Here is a 19,609-nt window from a genome sequence, read left to right as displayed (position 1 = left end):
TCCAGCATCAGGAAGATGAAAAATAAGCCCTTGAAATAAAACATGCTGCTCTGACAGAAGCCATTGCTTCATCAAACTAGGGTCCTTATCAAGGCAAGCGTTTTTTACAATACCAAGAATTTAAACCAAGCACAGCAGTTTCATTAAAGAGAGAGCAAAAGAGACCAGAGGGTTCCAGTGACAAGTCACTCCAAGCAGAAGTGTGAGGATCCAGAACAACATTTCCAGTCTGGCAAAGGGATCGCTCACAACACTTGGGCTGTCTGGCCAAGTCTGTGTACTATTTATCTACCCAGCCAAAAATAAAAAAAATTTCCTCACAGCAGCTGTTTCTCCAGCAAGTGCAGAACAGTCTGCAATCCCAGCTCAAGGCTACAGTACGGCACAATTTTAAGTCTGTTCTGCTAGTTTATTACAAACTGTTCCTTCCCTCCAACTTCCTCAGAAAGGTGGCTGTGACCTCTCAAAGCAACGCACCCTCATAAGCAGGGAAGATATTTAGCAAAGCAGTGAACTGAGAGCACGCAGTTGCCTGAAACTCTTTGAGAGATACTGTGTGCACTAGGAATGGACACCCGCCTTTTCCCAGAACCAGCACACTAGCATTTAGGATACATTTTCACACTGAAGTTTTCATTAGAAATATTCCAAAAGAAGAGAAACTTGGCAAGTCCAACTCAGCAATTCTCACCCTGAAGTGTCCAATGAACATCAGTGTTTGTATTGCTAATGCCAGCAACGCAGGCACGCGCTAGTGCACTCCGGCAGATTTGCAGCTGAACATCCAAGTTTCCCATTAATGCAAAACAGGCAGAAAAATACTTGCCCACACTGTGGCAATACCTCAATCTTTGTCCGCCAAGTTGCAGACTTAGTCATGTCCCCCACAATCAGGCAACTCATTTCCACCATCCCAAGCTCAGGATAATGGAAAAGAAAACCCAGTAATAATAATAAAAAAAAAATAATCAAGGGCACAAAGCCAAGGAGATTATACATAAAGACCCACACTGGCAAAACTAAGGCTGCACACAGAAATATTCACATTAGGGTCCTGTTCGCACTAGTATAAATCAAGCTCTATTGGAGCAACACCCGCATAAATTTGCCATAAACCAGAGCAGATTTTGGACCATGAACATCAGCTGAAGAGTATCCCTTAAAAGGGTAATATGTATTTACTGACATCCTTCCTCTCCCTTCAGTTAATGGCGGAACAGACCATTTGACCAGTGGTCTAAAGCTTTAGCTTGCAGGACAGTAATTAATGCACCCTGGCAGGTGAGAATGACCCATTCAACTCTATCGACCTAAATAAGTAGGAGAAAAGCCTCCTGACAGCATTTCTCTGCCCAGTCCTTGTCTGAGACAACTCCAAATATCATTCAGCCATGGCACGTCTAACCTGAATTGACCGTGTCCCAGACACTTGCACACTGACTCCAAATAATCGCTTTCCTCCCTTCTCTCCCAGGGGGGTTAGACTTAGACATAAAGCAGCACAGGATCAAAATACTACTTAAGTTCCCAGTAGTTGTCTGTGTCTTGCCCAGGGAACTACTTTTTTTTTTTTTTCTTGTGGCGCTAATTCCTTCCATTATGTTCTGTCCCTGCCCTGGGCATAGCAGAAGGATGCACAAGGAAAACGCATCAGTACAAGTCAAGTACCGGCCTGCCTCTGGAGGGAGAGCATTTAAATAAAGAATGAACCTGAACTAGGTACCAGCTTCCCTGTAGCCAGCACTGTCAGCAGGAATTCACCACAGGGGACTATCACACATGAGCAAAACATCTTCTGGCCCCACATTCAGGAGGGGGAAAGTGAGCAAAAACTGACCAGCATGCCACCCCAGAGACTAGCACAGGCCAGTAGCAAAAAGACAGAAACAACAGAAAAGGCCACATCTTCCCCATCACAACTGATCATTTGTGGTCCATAGGAACAGGCTGGCAGAGAATGCCCACACTGCCTCCTCGTCAGGGAATTCAAATTCCATATATGCAGGTAAAAACAAACAACAAGGTTATACCACCTGTATTATATACAGCATCCTTTAAAGACAAAGATTTGTGCAAGATGTGCTACACACACCTGAGGGGGGGCGGAAAAAAGCCTTTCTTGTTCCCAAATGCTTACCATTAAGCACAGTTTTCTATTTATCTCTCAAAATCCTACAACTCCATGGGCGTTTTCTGAAAAAATTCTTTTAGCTCAGGACAGAACAGGTTGCAAGGACAGACCCCAACTAACTGCCAGTTCTTTTTCACCTTGCTACCATTCCCTCCCACCTCCTCATCAGCTAGATCTGCATAGGAGACCAACCAGAGTGGAACTGAACCCAGGGAGGATGCATACTTTATGAGAGCTCCAAATGCAGCACACGAACAACCATGTTCAACATATGGAACTTGGTGTATAAGTGAGGGCTGCCAAGATCCAACCATGCCAGGCACAGAAGAAAACCTTCACTCCTGACTCATACCAGAGGCTGTATGAGTCACTGCCACTGCCCAAAGGCAAGAGCAGGAGAAGGAAGGGACCTGCAATCCCATATAAAGGGATCATGAGCGATAGCAGGAAGGTATAGAGAGGGAATGGAGGAAAAGCAGGCAGAACCAGTCTACGGCCCCAAATCATCTCTGGTTACATGGTACATTTTTATCTAGTTAAATAGTTGTATACCTAGTTCTAGAGTTATCAGGTCACATATCCTTACACACATGTAAACACAGGCATAATATCTTCTACATTTCTAAAACACTTTTTTTTTTTTTAAATAAGCACACAGTGATTGAAAAAGGATTTTAAAAGATGTAAAAACAAAACAGGAAGCCCCACTCTGTCCCTTCCTGTCCTCCTCTCTGGTGCCCAAACACAGTTCATTTTGATAAACACAGGCATAACAAGTTTTGTACTGATAAACCTGTTAGCTACCAAGGGCAATAAACGTAACAGACAACCCTCATAGGTAAGAATGCACAGTGTCAGACAAGGTGTTTCCCATGAGCTGTGAAACAGAAGGAACAGCACTGCACGCTTTCACACACATCTCAACTCACTCCTGTGTCCTCACACATTCCATGGATCGGCTCTTGCCTCTCGCCTTTGTCTCCCCTAGGATAAGCACATGAAGAAATCTCTGCAGCTTATTCAGGCCCCAATCTGAGAACAGCCTCCAGTAGTCAGTGACTTTCCTGACTGTCAACCTTTGTCTTCGGGGAAGAAGATAAGAATCTCCCATTTTACAGGAGAGGCAGCATTCTCAAATGATCCAATATTTTATTTTACCATCTAACACTTGATCTCATTCTTCAGTGCTGGAGTTAGACCTGCTTCTCTCCCCTTTCTGCGAGTTTCCACCAAGACACCTTCTCCCCAATTCAGTTTATTGCCTGTTTCCAGTGGCACTACAGGAAGCACAAACTAAAAATAAATAAGTAAATAAAATCAAAGCACACAGAAAGCTAAGAGCCGCCAGAACAAAACCTCAGAGCAACTCAGAAAGGCAGGCTTTGTTACCTGTAGCATGTGAGGTAGGAACAAGTAATGAAGATAATCTTAAATTAATTAAAAGCAAGGGAGGGTAGAATTGAGCCTGCAACAAAGAGATGCAGTACAAGCAAACTGAGAATGCTACACTGCCAGAAATGTTGCCTTTTGATTAAAGGAACAGAGTTCCCAGGGAGGCTGGAAAAGAACAACTGCGAACAATGTTAATTAAGTAAATTAAAGCCTTCTCAGTGCTGAGGCTGTAGCTGTGTTTTAGGTTGCCTTCAAAAAGAAACAGTTTCAGCTTTGGACAAAACAGACCATGTTGTCTGTGCGTTAGCATGGTAGGGATAAATTTGGAGTCGACCAATTTGAACGGAATTCAACAGGGGAAAAAAGGTCACAGAGACAGGGAGTTCCTCTAAATTCAGCTGAGTGAAGAAGAAGGTCCCAAAATAATATTTGGCCTGAACCATAACCATTTGGCCATAACCAGTGTCCACCCTCATAGCTGGCGGGGCTCTGGCTGACCAATGTATAGACCACAGCCGGCCCTCCAGTACACCTGGAATGCTCAGCCAAGTACACCATGTGCCACTACTTACTCCTCCAAATGGGCAACAGAATGAGGGATCGGGACTGAGATGAAAGAAGACCAGAGAGAGAAGAGTCCTGAAAGGGCAAGCGATAAGTGATGGCTAACTTCTGTTGCTTAACAAAATGACCTGGCATTTTACCCGTTTTATGGTCTGTTGGAGAGCAGACAGCTCTCAGAGCCCAGATAATTAAGTGTTCAGTGCAGCTACTGGGGCAGAGCCTCAAAAACACTCAGCAGAAATCATAATCTGTTGGGATCCCCTGCACAGATCTTCCTCTTCCATATTCCATATCCCATGCTTTTCTGAAAGCCCTTCTGTTTAAGACTCAGCTACACAGAAAAGTCTGGCCAATGAAAGTTGAACCACCTCTATTATATCTCTGTAACACCTGATATGGACACTGTGACTGCATGGGGCATTCTTCTGGTGTTGCCGCAATAGTTGCCAAAGTACACTTGGATAAAGATCCTCTCTCTTCTAAAATAACTGTTCTCTCAAGTAGCATGGCTATCATATTGATTTGCAATCTCACCATCTCATGGCCAAGCCTTTTTTCAAGTTAGATGGCAAACGCGGGTTTCAGAAACCTCCTGCCTGATAGGCAGGTCTGCCTCTGCCACCCGCGAGGCAAGGCTTCCCATGCATGAGGTCACCATGCTCCTTTACACGCAGGCTCACCAGTATATTGCCTTGCACCAGGATTTTGATACCCAAACAGAACAAAATCCCTGTCCCACTGCAAACACAGAGTTCATGCCAGTTCAGACAGTAGGAGTCCAGCCCCCAGATACCCTTCTGCACCCCCATCCACACACCCGCTATAGCGCCAAACTCTACCAACATTTTGCTGATTGGGAGCAAAGCTAGAAAAACACCGTGAGCGGCAGAACAGGGACGTTATCCTTCGCATGCTGCCCCAGCCCTCCACCTTGCAGTAGACTGACACAGTGAAACCCAGCTCAGGCCCCATTCGAGAAGGCAGGAGGAAGTCTTAATTGCCCTGGCTCATCAGGAGTCCTTCACCTGCACCTGGCGTGCGACAGAGGCATTTCCCCTTGGGTTGTGAAGCGTAATACAAAGGGTGGGGAAGACACCTTAAGACACCTAACAAGACCCTTGAACGTTGCATCCTACTACGTTATCCCATGAACAAGATTGCACAAACAGGCACACAGACCAACATGTGCCCTGCTATGACTACCATCCTAAATTATTCCCATCCACTACAAGCAAGCCACATAACTCAGACCCAGCTTCCAGCCCCCTCAGCAGACAGATATGACCCCTCTCCTGTCTCTGTATTTCCAATAGGAACCCAAAGTCATGGCTCCCACAGTGTCACCACGTCAATTCTCATCTAGCTCAAAAGGAGCTGCTATTTGTAATAACTCAATCTGGGAAGCCATGCTGGTAAGGGGATTAGAACAGCAGACAAAGACGCTCTTAAATCACTTTCAACCAGAACTTTGCAGTGCTTTAACTTGATCAATCTGTTAATGATTTTAGCTGAGCATGCTCTACTTTTCTATTAATGAGAGTCCTGTTCTTCCCCCTTAGCTCCCCTTCTCACTTATTTTTCCTTTCTTTCCTGCAATCTCTTTTAAAAAGAAAATACACCCAGCAACTGAGCTGTGGCAGAGGAAGTAAAATAAGTCCTTTGTCACTAAGGAGCCATATCAATAAGGGACAGGAATCAGAAAATTGCCAACTTTAGTTCTGATCAGCAGCACAACTCAGAGCAGATCCCTCCTCTCACACGTGCCTCAGTTTCTCAAAAACAGAAAAAAAACCCCACTCAGAAAAAAAACCCTAATAAGATTGATACTACTGACCTTCCTTTTAGTGGCCTTTGAAATACACAGCTGAAATAGGCAGCATAAGAGCTTTGTAAATACAGTTATGTCTATCACCCTGTAAGCACAAAATTGGCAGGATTTGGCGGTAAAGGACAGGAAGCCTAAAACAGAGAAATGCCCACAAATACACAGACATCCATCCATGCCCCTACCTTGTGCAGAAAGAATTCCCCCCCAGTCTTCTGAAAGAGGCAAGGACTGCAGACAGGCAGCCCTGTTAGCCTGCACCTGATGGTATTGATCACAGCTGGGGGGATTTTCCAATCAGACACAAACGGCAGGGAAAGGCTAACAACCAATTAGAGCTCCCACTCCTTCCTCCCTGCACCCATGAGAGCCTAAGGCACTTTTGGCAAGAGCTAAATAATCATGTTTTATACATTCTCTTCCACTCAACAACTTTTGCAAATATCTATCCATTTTAAGCCTCGGCAACAGCCCTGCATGTAAGCTAACTCTTCCTTGTAGACAGGGAAGCCAAGGCATGGGGCAATGTACACCCCCATTAGGCACAATGGCAAGTCCAAAAACCACAAAGGCAGTCTGCTTGCACAGCCTGCTCTCCTCTGGTACCCCCAGGAAGCATATCTGAACTCAACACATGCTTTTTTCTCTGCCTTGAAAGTCAGCAGGAGCTCTGTGCTTCACTGGAGTCCTCTACCAAATCCCCACAAGAGACTCAACACATTTCTGGAGCATAGCAGCAGCATCACTGTCCACTGAAAATGTACCAGCAGTACCCATATGTTATAGGCTGCCATAGTGGCTGAAGCAGTATCAAAGCAGTTGCTTCTAGGATCCTGAGGCCTTTAGCCCATCGTTGGCCTAAGTGATTTGCTGTGGCTCAGTCCTAGTTTTTCCAAGTCCCAAATATCCATTTTAGTCCCAAGGACACCAGTAAGTGCAACCACTCTTCCCAGGAAGAAATGTTATTTTGTCCCCATGTGCAGTGGCTGGGATGAATTCCAGTCCCTTCTGTCCCCCTACACTCACAAGAAAGAGAAGGAAGAGAAATACTAAGACTTGTGCAAGATGCTCAAGTTGATCAAAATATTGTGCAGTCCCAAGCGGCAGGGACCTGTCAGGACAAGCGTATCCTCTGCAGACCAGGCATCAGGGACAGAGGCAGTGAAGCGCAACGCCCTTGCCCTCACCTACCAGTTATAACCAGTGTAGGAGAGGGAGAAGTTCTATCAACAGCTATCTCAGGGGCTAGTCCCAGAGACAAAACAGGGCACGGCCGTTGAGGAGACGGAGGGCACAGGCTGCCTCAGTCAGGAGCAGCCAAGATTCAGATTACTGCTTCCTGGCACTGTAAAGGTTAATAACATCCCTCCTCCCCACCGAGCAGCACCGCTGGCAGCTGCTGGGGGGATGCTGGTGCTTTTACAGGCACAAGACTTAGGCTGGAGGGGACCGGAGCAGATGAGAGACCCCGGCATTGGGACTCCCATCTTCAGAAAAAAAAAAAGCCTGGCAGCAATTAGACAACGCAAAAGGGAGAAAAGTACCAGCTGTGAGGGGGGTGAGATGCTCTGCCACGGCCGAGTGCACGCTAAGACTATTTTCCTCTCTCGCAGAGGGAACCCCAGACAGCAGGAGTTTCACGGAGTCAATGACTCCAAGCGGGTTTTCATATCAATATTTCAGCAGCGTCTGTCTTTCCAGCGTGCGTTTCCCGGGCCCCAGCTCCCCTCCCCACCCGTTGCAGCATTTTCCTTCCTTTAGCAAATGCCCACGCTCCCTCTAGCGCCCAGCTCTGCTTTTCACACACCAGCAACCCCGCACCCTTTCCTACAGCCTGCACCCCAGGGTGTCCAAATCACGCTGAAGCTAATTAAAAGTGATGCTATTTTGGGCACAGAGGCCCTGTAGTGCTCTGCAGATCTGCCTGGCTAGCGTTTGTGTCGCATATCTGAATACGAAGGGGAGAAAACAGCATGACAGCTCCGGTGCCAGGGACCCTCCTTGAACAAGAGAATTTCGTCACTCATTTCAGTGGGAGAGCCATTGAGTCTCCTCCAGGACTGAGAGGGAGGGGGAGGGGGGGGGGGGAAGAGAGGTTTGATTATTCAGCATTAATCTTTTCTGATTTTTATTGTACGCTGGGACTCTGCTGGCCACAAGGGCTAGGAACTGACCCTAAAATTTCCATAGCAGATTATTTATCAAATATGTTTAACACCCACACAGTCACACTCTTCAAACATGCAGCAAACTTTATTCAGTTCCTTCAGTCTCACAACACCCCATAAAGGCAGGACAGGAAATACTGCCCTGTCCTTCTTTTTGCATCGAGGAAACATTAACAATGATGCTGCACTTTTTCCTGGACATTAAGGGGAAGTTAGGATCTGGGAAATTGTTTGCCTTGGATTCTTGCAGGGAGTTTAAGCAAACCAAGAAACTTGCATGCAGAGGTGTGGCCTCAGCAAAGCAGTATTTTCCAACTAAGTGTTATTTCAGCTGAAAATTCCTGTTGGGTTCTGCCAAGTACGTCACCAGATCAGTCTCCAGCATGGCTTACAGTGTGGGTCAAACTCCCACCTCCCAGAGCCAAGAGAGAGGGAAGGAGGGCTGCGCACAAAAGAGAAAGCAGCTCATCCACCCACAGCCCTGGGGCTGTAATTCAGAGAATGTAAAGGGCCCACAGGTCTCCTTGCTGGACTGCCCCATGTTTCCTAGCCTCAGTACTCATTTTTCATTCTTACCTTGCACTTTTCACTGCTGTAGGATACTGCAAATTGAATTCTCAACTACAGCAAACTGGCCTAGATCAATCCTACATCAATTTACACTAAGGATCCAACCAAATGCTTTGCAGCTTTGGGGACTTTCTGCATTTACAGCATTCAATGCTTCACAAAGAACAGATCATTTAATTTACCTTCTTCATTAGAGGCGAGTTGGACTCCCCACCTTCAAACACAGATACTCAACTGGAAGATAAACTTGACCAGATCCCAGCCAAACCCAAGCTTTAACTCCGTGAGTGACAGGTGCTTTCAATTGTCCTGGAATCAATCCCAGCCATGAGCTCAGGCTCAGCCTTCAATCCTGAAATGAATCTGGATTTGTAAGAGAGCACTGACCCAGGTAAGCATGTACTGCTCTCCTCCATTCTATCTGCAGACATCCAGGGAGCTTAAGGAGCATGACACTATGGTATGACTTAAGTAAATTCCTGACTGTTTACAAGACTGGCTTCCAGTATCCTTTAGTACAACCGATATTAAAGATCTTTGCTCCTTAACCTGTGCTTTGCCCATTAGACGATACTGCTTTCATATTTTTAACAAAATCTCTACTACAAATTCAGCTATAAATTTGGAAGCTCTCAGAAAGTTTCATCTTCCCACAGCCTTGCATCTAAGAAAACATTTGTCTTACCTCACCTCCCTTTTGGGAAAAAAATCTCATGCCTAACATCAGTTATCTGCTCAAACCCATTTTCAAAATACTTTGTCATCTAATTGGATGAATGTTTTCCATGAAAAAATTAATTAAAGAATCACATGTTTCTGATTGCATTTAGATCACTGTGAAAGCTTAGGCAGAAATCCCAGGCCTCATCCCTGGGCATGAAAAAGTCTGAGTACTGAGGCCTGAAGGGAAACTGCTGACAGGCACCTAGAACGGGAGCAGTTCTGTTACTGAGCTCTGAGCTCCAAGAACATCAACAGCTTGCTGCACTAGGCAGGATAATGGCCCAGGGAATCTGTCAGCTGCACGGGATCCACAAGCAATATCAAGGCCCATCCACTGGATACTGACCTAACTTTGTGATGAAAACAGTCTGGAGAGAAATAACCTGAAAAATATTTTCCAGATGCCTCCTGCCTGCTCTACTGACTCAACACAACCATAAAAGCAATTGCCATACAAGAGTTTCATCTTTATTTCCCCATCTTCTATTTGAATATTAATTAAAAATGGATTGTCAAAGTCCTGGAGAAGGACTTTAATGGCAAACTTCATTACTAAAGGTAGTAGAGAAGTGGAAATGCATAAAGACATTGTGAGAGAGCCGGCCTACCTTCAATGGCAATAAGACCACAACCTAGCCAAAAGCCATTTGAGAAAGAAACAGTCTAGAATAGCAATTAAAATATCTACCAAATGAGGTGCAAATAATATGATTGCTCTGTCACCATCTTGCACTCTAGGAGTAAACATTTTAGACTGAAATTCAACTGGACTGTTGGAGCAGTTACCCATGGCTGACAACTACATGCAGCATTGCCTGCCTAAAGGTTCCTTTTCTCCCCTTCCTCCCTTCCAAGCACAGCAGTCTACTTGGAATTGCAAATATTGCCCACTTCGCTCTGCCCATCACACACTGCATTGCTAGGCATCTTAATGAAAAACTACCTGGCACACAGCAAGCCCATCAGCCTCCCCAGCTTGTAATTCGCCATGGGAGTGAGTAATGTCTCAGCATCAAACCACCAGTACATTAGCAGATCACACCAGAACACTGCCAACGGCATTCAGAAGAATCATTCCCGGAAGAGATAGGCTTTGCTGAGAGAACTTGTACAACCTGATTTTCACTGCCAGCCCTCAGAGCTTGCACAGGGTAAAGGAATAGGATCAGCGGTAGCAAGAGGAAAAGAATCGTAGAAGCCCATTCAAAGCAGGATTGTTACCATCAGATCATGCCTATGTGAGTCTTGAAAATCTGCAAAGACAAAGATTCCCAAAACTTTCTGGTGCCTTGCTGCACCACTTTCTTTGAGAAGAAACTCTTCCTAATGTCCAGTCTGACGTATGTTATACCCTCTTCGACCAGTAAGATAAGCTGCATCTTCTTTCTAACTCTACTTCAGGTGGCTGTAGGCTACTGTAGGACTATTAGCCTCCTCTTTACCAGAGTCTTGTCCCGAAGACATCTCATGTTCCCTGTCTTGGAGTCAATCTCACAACCACGTTAACTCTAGAGATGACAGCCACAGGCTGACCGGATCTCTGGACAAAACAGTGTAGCTTGGCTGACAAGATAAAACAAGGCCCCAGTCCAGTCTCTCACCAGCTCTCACCCTGCCTTCCCCAGCTTTCAAAGCCTGGATCACACTATAGTCATCAATGCAGTTGTGTGGTCTGCACAAGCGCCAGCTATATCACTTAGACACACCATACTTCTGCAGGTTTATCTTTTGCACTGCACTGAGATAAATATGCACTGCTGACATTTTTCATATAGCATGAAAAATCCAACCCCTAGGATCATATAGGAACTTGCAATTTTGCACATGCCTTAGACAAATGCCCTCTCCTGCTTTTATGGTGGCATTATAGTGCATTTCTGCATCTTTATGTCTGAAGTTTGCCTGCGGTTACTAGAAAGGCAAGGGCACATACTTGTGGGATAGCTAAAGTACGCTACGATCATAAGCTGACTCTTCTCCATAGGCAATGGATTGAAAATGTCTTCTAGAGGTTAAAAGAAAGCTAAAAATGTGCACCTTTGCTTCTTATATTGAAAAAAAATGCCCACAAGACCACTTCCATTGTAGAAAAAGCATGGACAGAATTAAGTACTTCCTATAAACAGCTACATTCATCAGAGCGACAACTCTGAAACCTAATGACAACAGTCCCCATTTACCATTCCACCAGTGATTATATCAGGAGAACAATCTGAGTGTGTCTCATCCACTGTAGCTTGTTGAAATCTCTTGAAGAAACTATTGTCAAGAAACAAGATAGTGAGATTTGAAGCTGTAACAGCATTAAAGGTGATGCTACTTATTTTTGCAGATCCTTATCCTAGAAATCAGGGAGAGAGGAAGGAAGAAAAGACAATCTGAGGAATCAGGTCATCTTCACAGGAAGGTTGGAGAGAGCATCTGGTGAGCAGAACGAGGAAAAATTTCATGCAATAACATAACCATCCAGAGAGAGGGAAAACAAGTGCAGAGAATACAACTGCTTACGAATGGTACATTTGTACACAGCGTGTGTTCAGAGAGGAATAGCTTTCAAAAAAGAATGGCTCGCAGATCTTCTGGGAACAATAGTAGTTTTCACTAAAATTCTCTTTCCTTCAGAAAAGTCTTAGCACGAAAACATTTTATCTGATCTCTACTAGGTCCCTCAAGAGCTTCAGTGACCTTGCTCAATAAATGCTTCTATTAGGGCAGACTGATACTTGAAGCCCAAGTACAAGTCTCCTTTTTCTAATATCAGACCCACTGAATTAAGCCAAGTCCCCTTCCCAAGAATACAAATCTCATTTCTACACAGAGTAGTTTTTTTGCATTTTCCTAACAATTTCCACTTGAAGATCTTCAGGTATTGTACAAAGCAGAAATGAATTTTGCTCCACACCACCACTTTGTGGTAGCTAAGTAGTACTATCCTCATTTAACATGGAAGAGAAGATCCAGAGAGGTTAATTGTCTTTCCTAAGGTCACAGAAAAAGCCTCTGGGCAGGACAAAGCAGAGAACCCAAATTCCCCGATCTCACCAGCCTTTTGCCTCTATCCTAATCCTGACCTCACTATCTGCAAATGGAGAAAACAAAAGTTTGTTGCCTGGAAGGGATTATCTTTTAATAAATTAAATTGAGCTTTGAGGGATGTGGAAGAAAGGGGGGGTAGAAGACGGAGGGAGAGTTGCTCTTAAAATGATAATAAAATAATAAAAAAAAAAAAACCACAGAAGGTTTTTAACATTCTAGGTAACAGGACATGCAGCAGCTGCAAAGATCTCCCTTTTGTGGAATGTATGTAGATCTATACATCCCAGTAAAAACCTGGTTTTTATTACCATCCTTTCCTCTTCTTTGCAAATCAATCCAGTTGTTAGGAGTCCCCCGCCACTAACGCCTGATTTGAAATATACTGCTTCATTGCACGAAATTTGATTGATCATGTTTTTAATTAATCATAAGTGACAAAAGCTTAGGTTTTGAAGTCTGTTCAAGTAACGCGGAATTGGTAAAAGCAAGCTGTACACCTCTTTACTGCTTTGGTAGCCTGAAAACAACAGCATCCAGACATGTCCTACCTGCTCTCCTAGGTCATCTGGCATAATCATGACACATGAGTTAATATCTTTTGTCCATTTTCAATACACCTTCCTGCTGCTTTACATCTACCGTGACCTAAGAAAATAGATACTTTGAGGTGAAAGACTGGGAACCAACATGGTGGCAAAAGAAGCCACAGTATTTCCCTGAGTGACCTTGGGCAAGTTGCTTGGCGTTCCTGTGCCACAGCCACCCCAACAGTAGAATTAGGTAAAAACTGAACTGCAGCAGAAGAACAGGCATCGGATTCAGCCTTCTCTGCTAATAAATGAAAGGACCCAGGTCCAAGCATTTAACTTTCCCTCTACAGTGCTTTTTAAAAATCCAATTAGTCACTAAATGCAGTGTGCTTTCTCCAAGAGACAGGACAGAAAAAGTCTCCAGATGTTAAACCTCATATCGGAAAAATCATGAAAAGATAACACTAATATTTATTAACATGCTTTTGCTTTTCCTTCCTACAAACACCACACTCGCAATAAACACCGGTCTTTTGCTTTTGCTTGTGCTTTTGAGTTGGAAGCTTTCAATACATGGTATCTTGAGGTGCAAAATCTTAATGGAAAGTCGTGAACAATCAAGACGTTTTCCTTTATTACCTTTCTCAGTCACCTGGAGTTAAAGAATAAAGGAAACTAGTTATTTAAATGGGATATTGCTGCAAAAGAAACCGAGGAAGGAGGGAGAATTTTGTGAAAATCACTTTCTGACCTGCACTTTCAAAAAAATAACCTTTCTTTCCCCTGCAAATGCCTACAGAATTAGTTTTCTCTGCCACTTTAACCAGAAATACTCAAAACTATTGGAAATCCATGCTAGGAAGGAATGGGGGGGGGTGGATTTTAGCTGCTTTTGCTTAACACCCCTCAATTCAGCACCAAAATGAAACAAAAGACAGGGCATATAGATTGTTTTCTTCATTACATGCCGTATTATATTAAAAATAAATAATCCTAGAGACAAGTGTAGTGCTAAAATATACCGTGCAGCTGTTTTCTCTTGAATGTTTGCTTTCATCTCTAATGAGAGTGGAATTCATGTCTGGGAAACACAACTGCCTTTAAAAATGGTTAAATCAAAGTAACATCCACATTGCTGTCAGAATTATTGCCTAAGTAATAATAAATAGAGAAAAAACAACTTCCAGTCAAAAAAATAGAGGTGGATGAATTGCACATTATGAAGCTATAGCTGATGCACAGCTAGATAGATAGACAGACAATTTGCCTTTTCATGACTAATCAGTTTCATGAAGAATGTATCTGAAAATCCAGCCAATCTGTTTTATGCTGTTAATTGCTTTATGCCCATTTCCAATAGTGGGAAAACAATAAAAGAGGCATTTTCACGGCAGTGACAAGCTATAATAATCAGAATAATGGAAATATTGTCACCAGACAAAAAGGTTTCTTGGAGTCCTTTAAATTACACCTGTTCTCAGACTTTATATCAGAGCGGAAATAGTATTTCTGATATCAAGTTAAAAGAAAATTGAAGTTCTGTCCACAGCCATCTGCCGGGCATTGCAAAGCTGGGTGCGAGGGAGGGCCCTGCATTATCGCAGCATGACGGTGTGTGGGCTTCTGGGACACCCCACACACAGTCCCACAGACTTTCAGGGACACCTCAGCTACGCATTATTTTTGACTTCAGGGAAAATGCATGAGATGTCATCGATTTTTAATAAACTTTTCACGGATGCTTGCTCTACCTGCCTCCTTTCAGTCCCCCAACGTGCTGTGGGGCTTTCCACCCCTTAATGAATTAACGGGAGCTCTCTCGTCGCCAGCACGCAGAGCGGAGAGCAGGAGGGCTTTTCCACCACCACTGGACATCATTCATCCCCTCACACACTGGCAGCGAAGCGTGCCGAGGTGTATATTACATATGCTGAGACACAGAGGGGGGGACCCAGCTGTGCAGGCACATGGGATAGACTGGAGCGGGGAGCCGGGGGTCTTCCCTGCGCAAGGGAGAAGGCTCCGGCCAGCCCGGCCCCTTTGGCGGCGCTCCGACGGCGCTACCCCGGCAATCACAGCTCCACTTTCGGGGGAGGGGGGGAGGAAGGTGTTCCCATTCTCCTTCATCTTTCCCCAGCAAAACTTTTCTCTTTTTTTTTTTCCTGCGGCCATCGCGCCGTGTCTCCCCCTCCCGCTGGCAAAAAGAGCAAGGTGCCCGCCAAGCGCCCCTCTCCTCCCCGCACCCCCGGCACCATCCCGCCCCGCGGGTGGGCACAGGGCTCCCTCCCCGCCGAGCCCAGCCGGGTCGGGTCGATACTCACGCTGCTGTTGTGCCCGGACCAGTGCACCATGGCTTGGTTGTGCGCCGCATCCCCCGTGAGCGCGAAGGTGGTGCTGCTCAGCCTCAGCTCCTCTGCCCCTCGCAGCCGCGGCGCTCTCCCCTCTTCCGGCGGCCCGCGGGGCTGAGCCCGGCCGCCGCCGCGCTGCCCCTCGGCCGCGGGCAACCCCCGGCCGCCGCCCGCCGGCAGCGCCCGCCGCCCCTCGCTGCTCCTCCGGCTCCGCGCTGCCGCCGGGCCCCGGCCCCCGGGCGCGCCGCCGCCCGCCCCCGCCGAACGGAGCGTCGCTCCCCGCGGCCCCGCACGGCCCCCCGGCTCCCCGCCCGGCAGCGGCTCCGCGGCGGCCGCCGCCCCGGCCGAGCCCCGCGTTCGGCCGCCCGGCCAGCTCCGTAATCCTCCCGGCAGCGGCGGTGGCTGTCGCTGCTCCTGCCTAAGGCGAGACGAGGAGGACGGCCAGGAGGGCGATGGAGACGAGCAGGGTCTGCAAGTTATTTCGGCGCCGGTGCAACACCAACAGAGAAGTAAGAGCCATGTCCAGGCGAGAAAAACGGTGTGGCAGGTCGGAAAGCAGTTAGTCCCCTTCTCCATGCCTTTGCGGAGCGAGTCGGGGGGCTTGGAGAGGGAGGGGGGACGAGGCGCTGCGTTTAGGGCGCTTTTTTTTTTTTAAGGAGAAAGGGGCCGGATTCTAATTATAATAATTATTATTCGCAAAAGGCTCCTCTTTCTCGCGCACTCCTTCTTTCTCTTCCCCCTTTCTCAGCCTCTGAGACGATGACCAGGAAAAAAAAAAATAAAAAGAAGGAAAAAAGAAAAAAAACTCTCTCCCCGGTAGTTGGATTCTGTTCCTTACTGTTGGTGGATTTTTTTTTTTTTTTTTGAAAAGTGCTTTTCAGTGAAACTGTTCACGTTCAAGGATTTGATCAAGTGAGAGGGTAACACCACACGGGGGGAGGAGCCCCGAGCCTTGCCAAGCCGCCGCCGCCGCTGAAATACACCACCGAGTCACCAGCCGCGCTGCGCCGCGCCGCCGGGGGCCGGGAGCGGGGCCGGGGGCGGGAGCGGGACACCGCGCCGCGCCGAATCAGCTGGAGCATCACCCAGCCCGTTCTCCTGATTTGGTATGTGTGCTCCTGCCTGAGACAAAGCAGCCGTCATTCACTGTTTCTCCTGATGTATATTTACATGTACTCGTATTTACAGCAGCGTAGGTATTCCTCACCCTGTACGTACGCAGGCATGTGTATGCACAAAGGCTGCATGTGGGTAAGGGGCGTAAGGCAACGCAGCTGGGATGAGCAGCTCCGGGGTGACTCCCCGCGTGTAACAGCGTACCCACGGACTCGGCCATCCAGCGGCACCGCTCCAGAACCGGCTCCGGGCATGTGGATGTGCCCGTCCCGAGCGGCGCCTCCCGGCCGTGGGAACCCGCGTGGGAATCCCAGCAACCTTGCCACCGTCCAGGAAGGGAGACTAGCAGGATTTATTTGGGGGGCGAAAAACCAAGAAAGGGCACTATCGGCAGGCAGCTCACTGCAGCAGCATCTCGGGACCGTATCGGGAGAAGGAGCGAGGGAGATCTATTTCTTTAGGTCATGGCAGCGCAGCGCTCCCATGGCAGAGATGCAACGTTTCCCCCGGCCAGGACACCTGCTTTCTGCTGGCAAAGCCCAAGGAGCCTTTGCCGCTTCAGCCCCCGGACAAGGTGTGAGTAATCGCACGGTGCGGAGGGGAGAGGGCAGGCTGCTGCCTCCCACGGCTGCGGGGCGTCCCCCATCCTCCCGGGGGTCACCCTTGTCATAGCCATCCGTGCCAGTGCCACGTCCCCCCTGAGCGATTCATTGCAGCGACACGTCGGCGCTTTCTCTTCAGATCAAACCCACGGTCGACCTTCCCCCGTTCTCCTCCCCCCGTTCTCCTCCCCCCCTTCGAAAAGTGTCAATAATTAGCGTTATGTTAATCGTCCCACCCTCCCACTTACTACATCAGCCATTCTTTGCCGTCCAAGGACGGATCCACCAACTACGTGGCTCTCCCCGCCGCATGCCCCCCCACCCCCCCCCAGTCCCAGAGCGGGGACGGCTCAACAGTTTCTCCTGCCTGACGTGGGTCTTCCAGCCCGGCACGGAGCGGAGGGAGAGAGGGACAGAGAAAGGATGGGTGATGGCTATGGCCAAACTGGGAGAGTGGTGGGGGTTCCCTGCTAGCCGTGCCCCGGGCTGAGCCACCTCCTGCTGCAAAGCGTCTAAACTGGGGCTGGGGAGGGCGAGAAGCAAGTCGGAGGAGGGAAGAGGGGACTGTAAACACCTCTGACTGTTGCAAACGGCGGGAGCTGTCGCTAAATGGCTGTCCTGCAGGAGGGAAAAGAGGGCTCGCTGTGTCAGCTGGTTTGCAGAGAAAAGCGCTAATAGCTCCGGGGAGGGGGGGACGGGACGGGACTGAGCGAGCCCGTGCGCGGTGGGGGTCCCTACCCACGGGCACGGCCCTGCTCGTGAGCCGCAAATCCCGACGCGGAGAGGGAAAGTGGGAGGTGGGGGCAGGGGACGCAAATCACCCGCCCCCAACCCAACGGATGTTATTTCTGTCTTGGAATCGGCTCCTTTTCAAACTACGCTGCCAAAATGTTTAGGAGATGACATTTCATTTGTGTGGGAGCGGTGATGTGGGCCTCAGCCAGAGCTGATCCATAAAAGCTTGGGCGAGGGGATTGCACAGTTAGACACACCTGTGGCAAGCGCTGCTCGGCACGCACAGAGCCAGGCCAGCCCCGAGGCTGCACCCTCCTGCTGCTTGTCAAGCAACGGCATGGTATGGGGAATGGGAAGGACCTCAACTCTCTCCCTGCACCCCAGATCAAGTGCTGCAAAGAACAGTGTCACGCATGCCACCCCTGGATCTTGCCCTTGCTATGCGCTGTGGAGGGATGCACTGCCCACCTAATGTCATCCTCCTACAGTGAGGCTGCAGCTGTGACACGCAGAACTTGTCCTTATATTATGATTAAAGTTTCTCCAATCCCTCTGGCGGGAGGGGCTCACTGCTGCTCCTGAAGATCTCTGCAAGCCCGGGACCCCTTGTCACCCCATAATAAAAGCTACCATGGGGCTAGCAATTGCCACTGCTTAGCCATTGTGCAGTCCACCCAGCCCCGCTTATCTTCTCAGCCTTGCTGGATACTGTTTAAAACCTAGTCCTCGTTCACACATGGATTACCTATTTGTGCAGCATCATCCCTGACTTCATGACCAAAGGCTGCCCATACCAAGACAGCACTTGTGGACACATCTCCTTTCGCAAATCCTGCCAGCACAAGGCATTGCTTTGTGTCCACCCCATTGCTCTTTGTCACCACAAGAGCCCAGCTGTGCTGGACATGGCACAGAATGTGATGGGCTTCATGCATGAGTGTGTTCACCAACACTTTCTTTAGGGCAGTACTTTCACCACCCCAATAACAGGTCTCTTCTTCCGTGCAGACTGAAGAGGTGCTACTTGCAAATAAAATCACCCTTTGGGAATATCATCCACACCTGCCCCCCTCGGGCACAATCCTGGACATTCAGATTATACTGTATCAGCAAGATTACCCCAGGCCCTCATTTCTCAGACAGGTATTCACAGGAAGGGCTGGTGTTTCTAAAGAAAATCCTAAACCCCCTTCATCAGTACCTGCTTATTACTGTTAAATAACAGGACGCACAGCTGAAGTCCCACTGATGGTGTGGGACTGTACTAAAATCTCCTGCTCCTGATCTCTCCTGGCCCTTAGCAGAGGCCTCAGTGCCAAAGTGAGAAGCAGCGGTGCTCTCTAATCCCTCTCCTTCTCTAGAAGACAAAAGTAACGTGAGCAACACCCCCATCTCCTGCACGATTCGTGAACTGCGTGCCCATCACCAGCACACAGAAAAGGGGCTTTTCCAGTTTGTACCATCCCTGTTGCAGAAATATCATGTTTGCTTCAAAACCTGGCCTCTTGCATGACATGGTGACAGCAAGGATGTCACTTGACAACCCAAGATTTGCACAGTCTATATCCAAGGATAGAAATGGAATAGTTCAACACAGTATCCATTACAGGCTGTTTTAATCCCTGGTCTAATCCATTACAATCTGCTTTAATCCCTAGCCAGCTGCAAACATCCATTCAAAGAAGCAGGGGTTGATGTTATATTCTGTTGGACTACGTTGATTTTTAATTGATGTAAGGCAACCATATGCTGTAACACCAGGCAATGCAGTAGATTTCTAAGTAAGCAAGTAAGTAAATGTTCTGGAAGGCAAATTGTGGCACAAATACAAAGTAGCAGAACATGCCTATAACCAAGGGGGAGCTGAGT

General features: G+C 47.6%; 1 protein-coding gene across 1 annotated transcript in view; it reads right to left on the bottom strand.

Moving 5' to 3' along the window:
• Positions 1-15,863, bottom strand: part of SORCS3 (sortilin related VPS10 domain containing receptor 3) — a 303,973-nt gene extending 288,110 nt beyond the window's left edge. The window contains 1 exon segment of the mRNA XM_054205785.1: positions 15,261-15,863. Within this exon segment, the coding sequence (XP_054061760.1) occupies positions 15,261-15,863 (603 nt within the window).
• Between the last annotated feature and the right edge of the window lie 3,746 nt (positions 15,864-19,609).

This window comes from Rissa tridactyla, chromosome 6 (genome assembly GCF_028500815.1).
Source record: "Rissa tridactyla isolate bRisTri1 chromosome 6, bRisTri1.patW.cur.20221130, whole genome shotgun sequence".
Lineage (NCBI taxonomy): Eukaryota > Metazoa > Chordata > Aves > Charadriiformes > Laridae > Rissa > Rissa tridactyla.
Note: the sequence above shows the minus strand (reverse complement) of the source record. Positions and strands in the feature narration are given on the sequence as shown.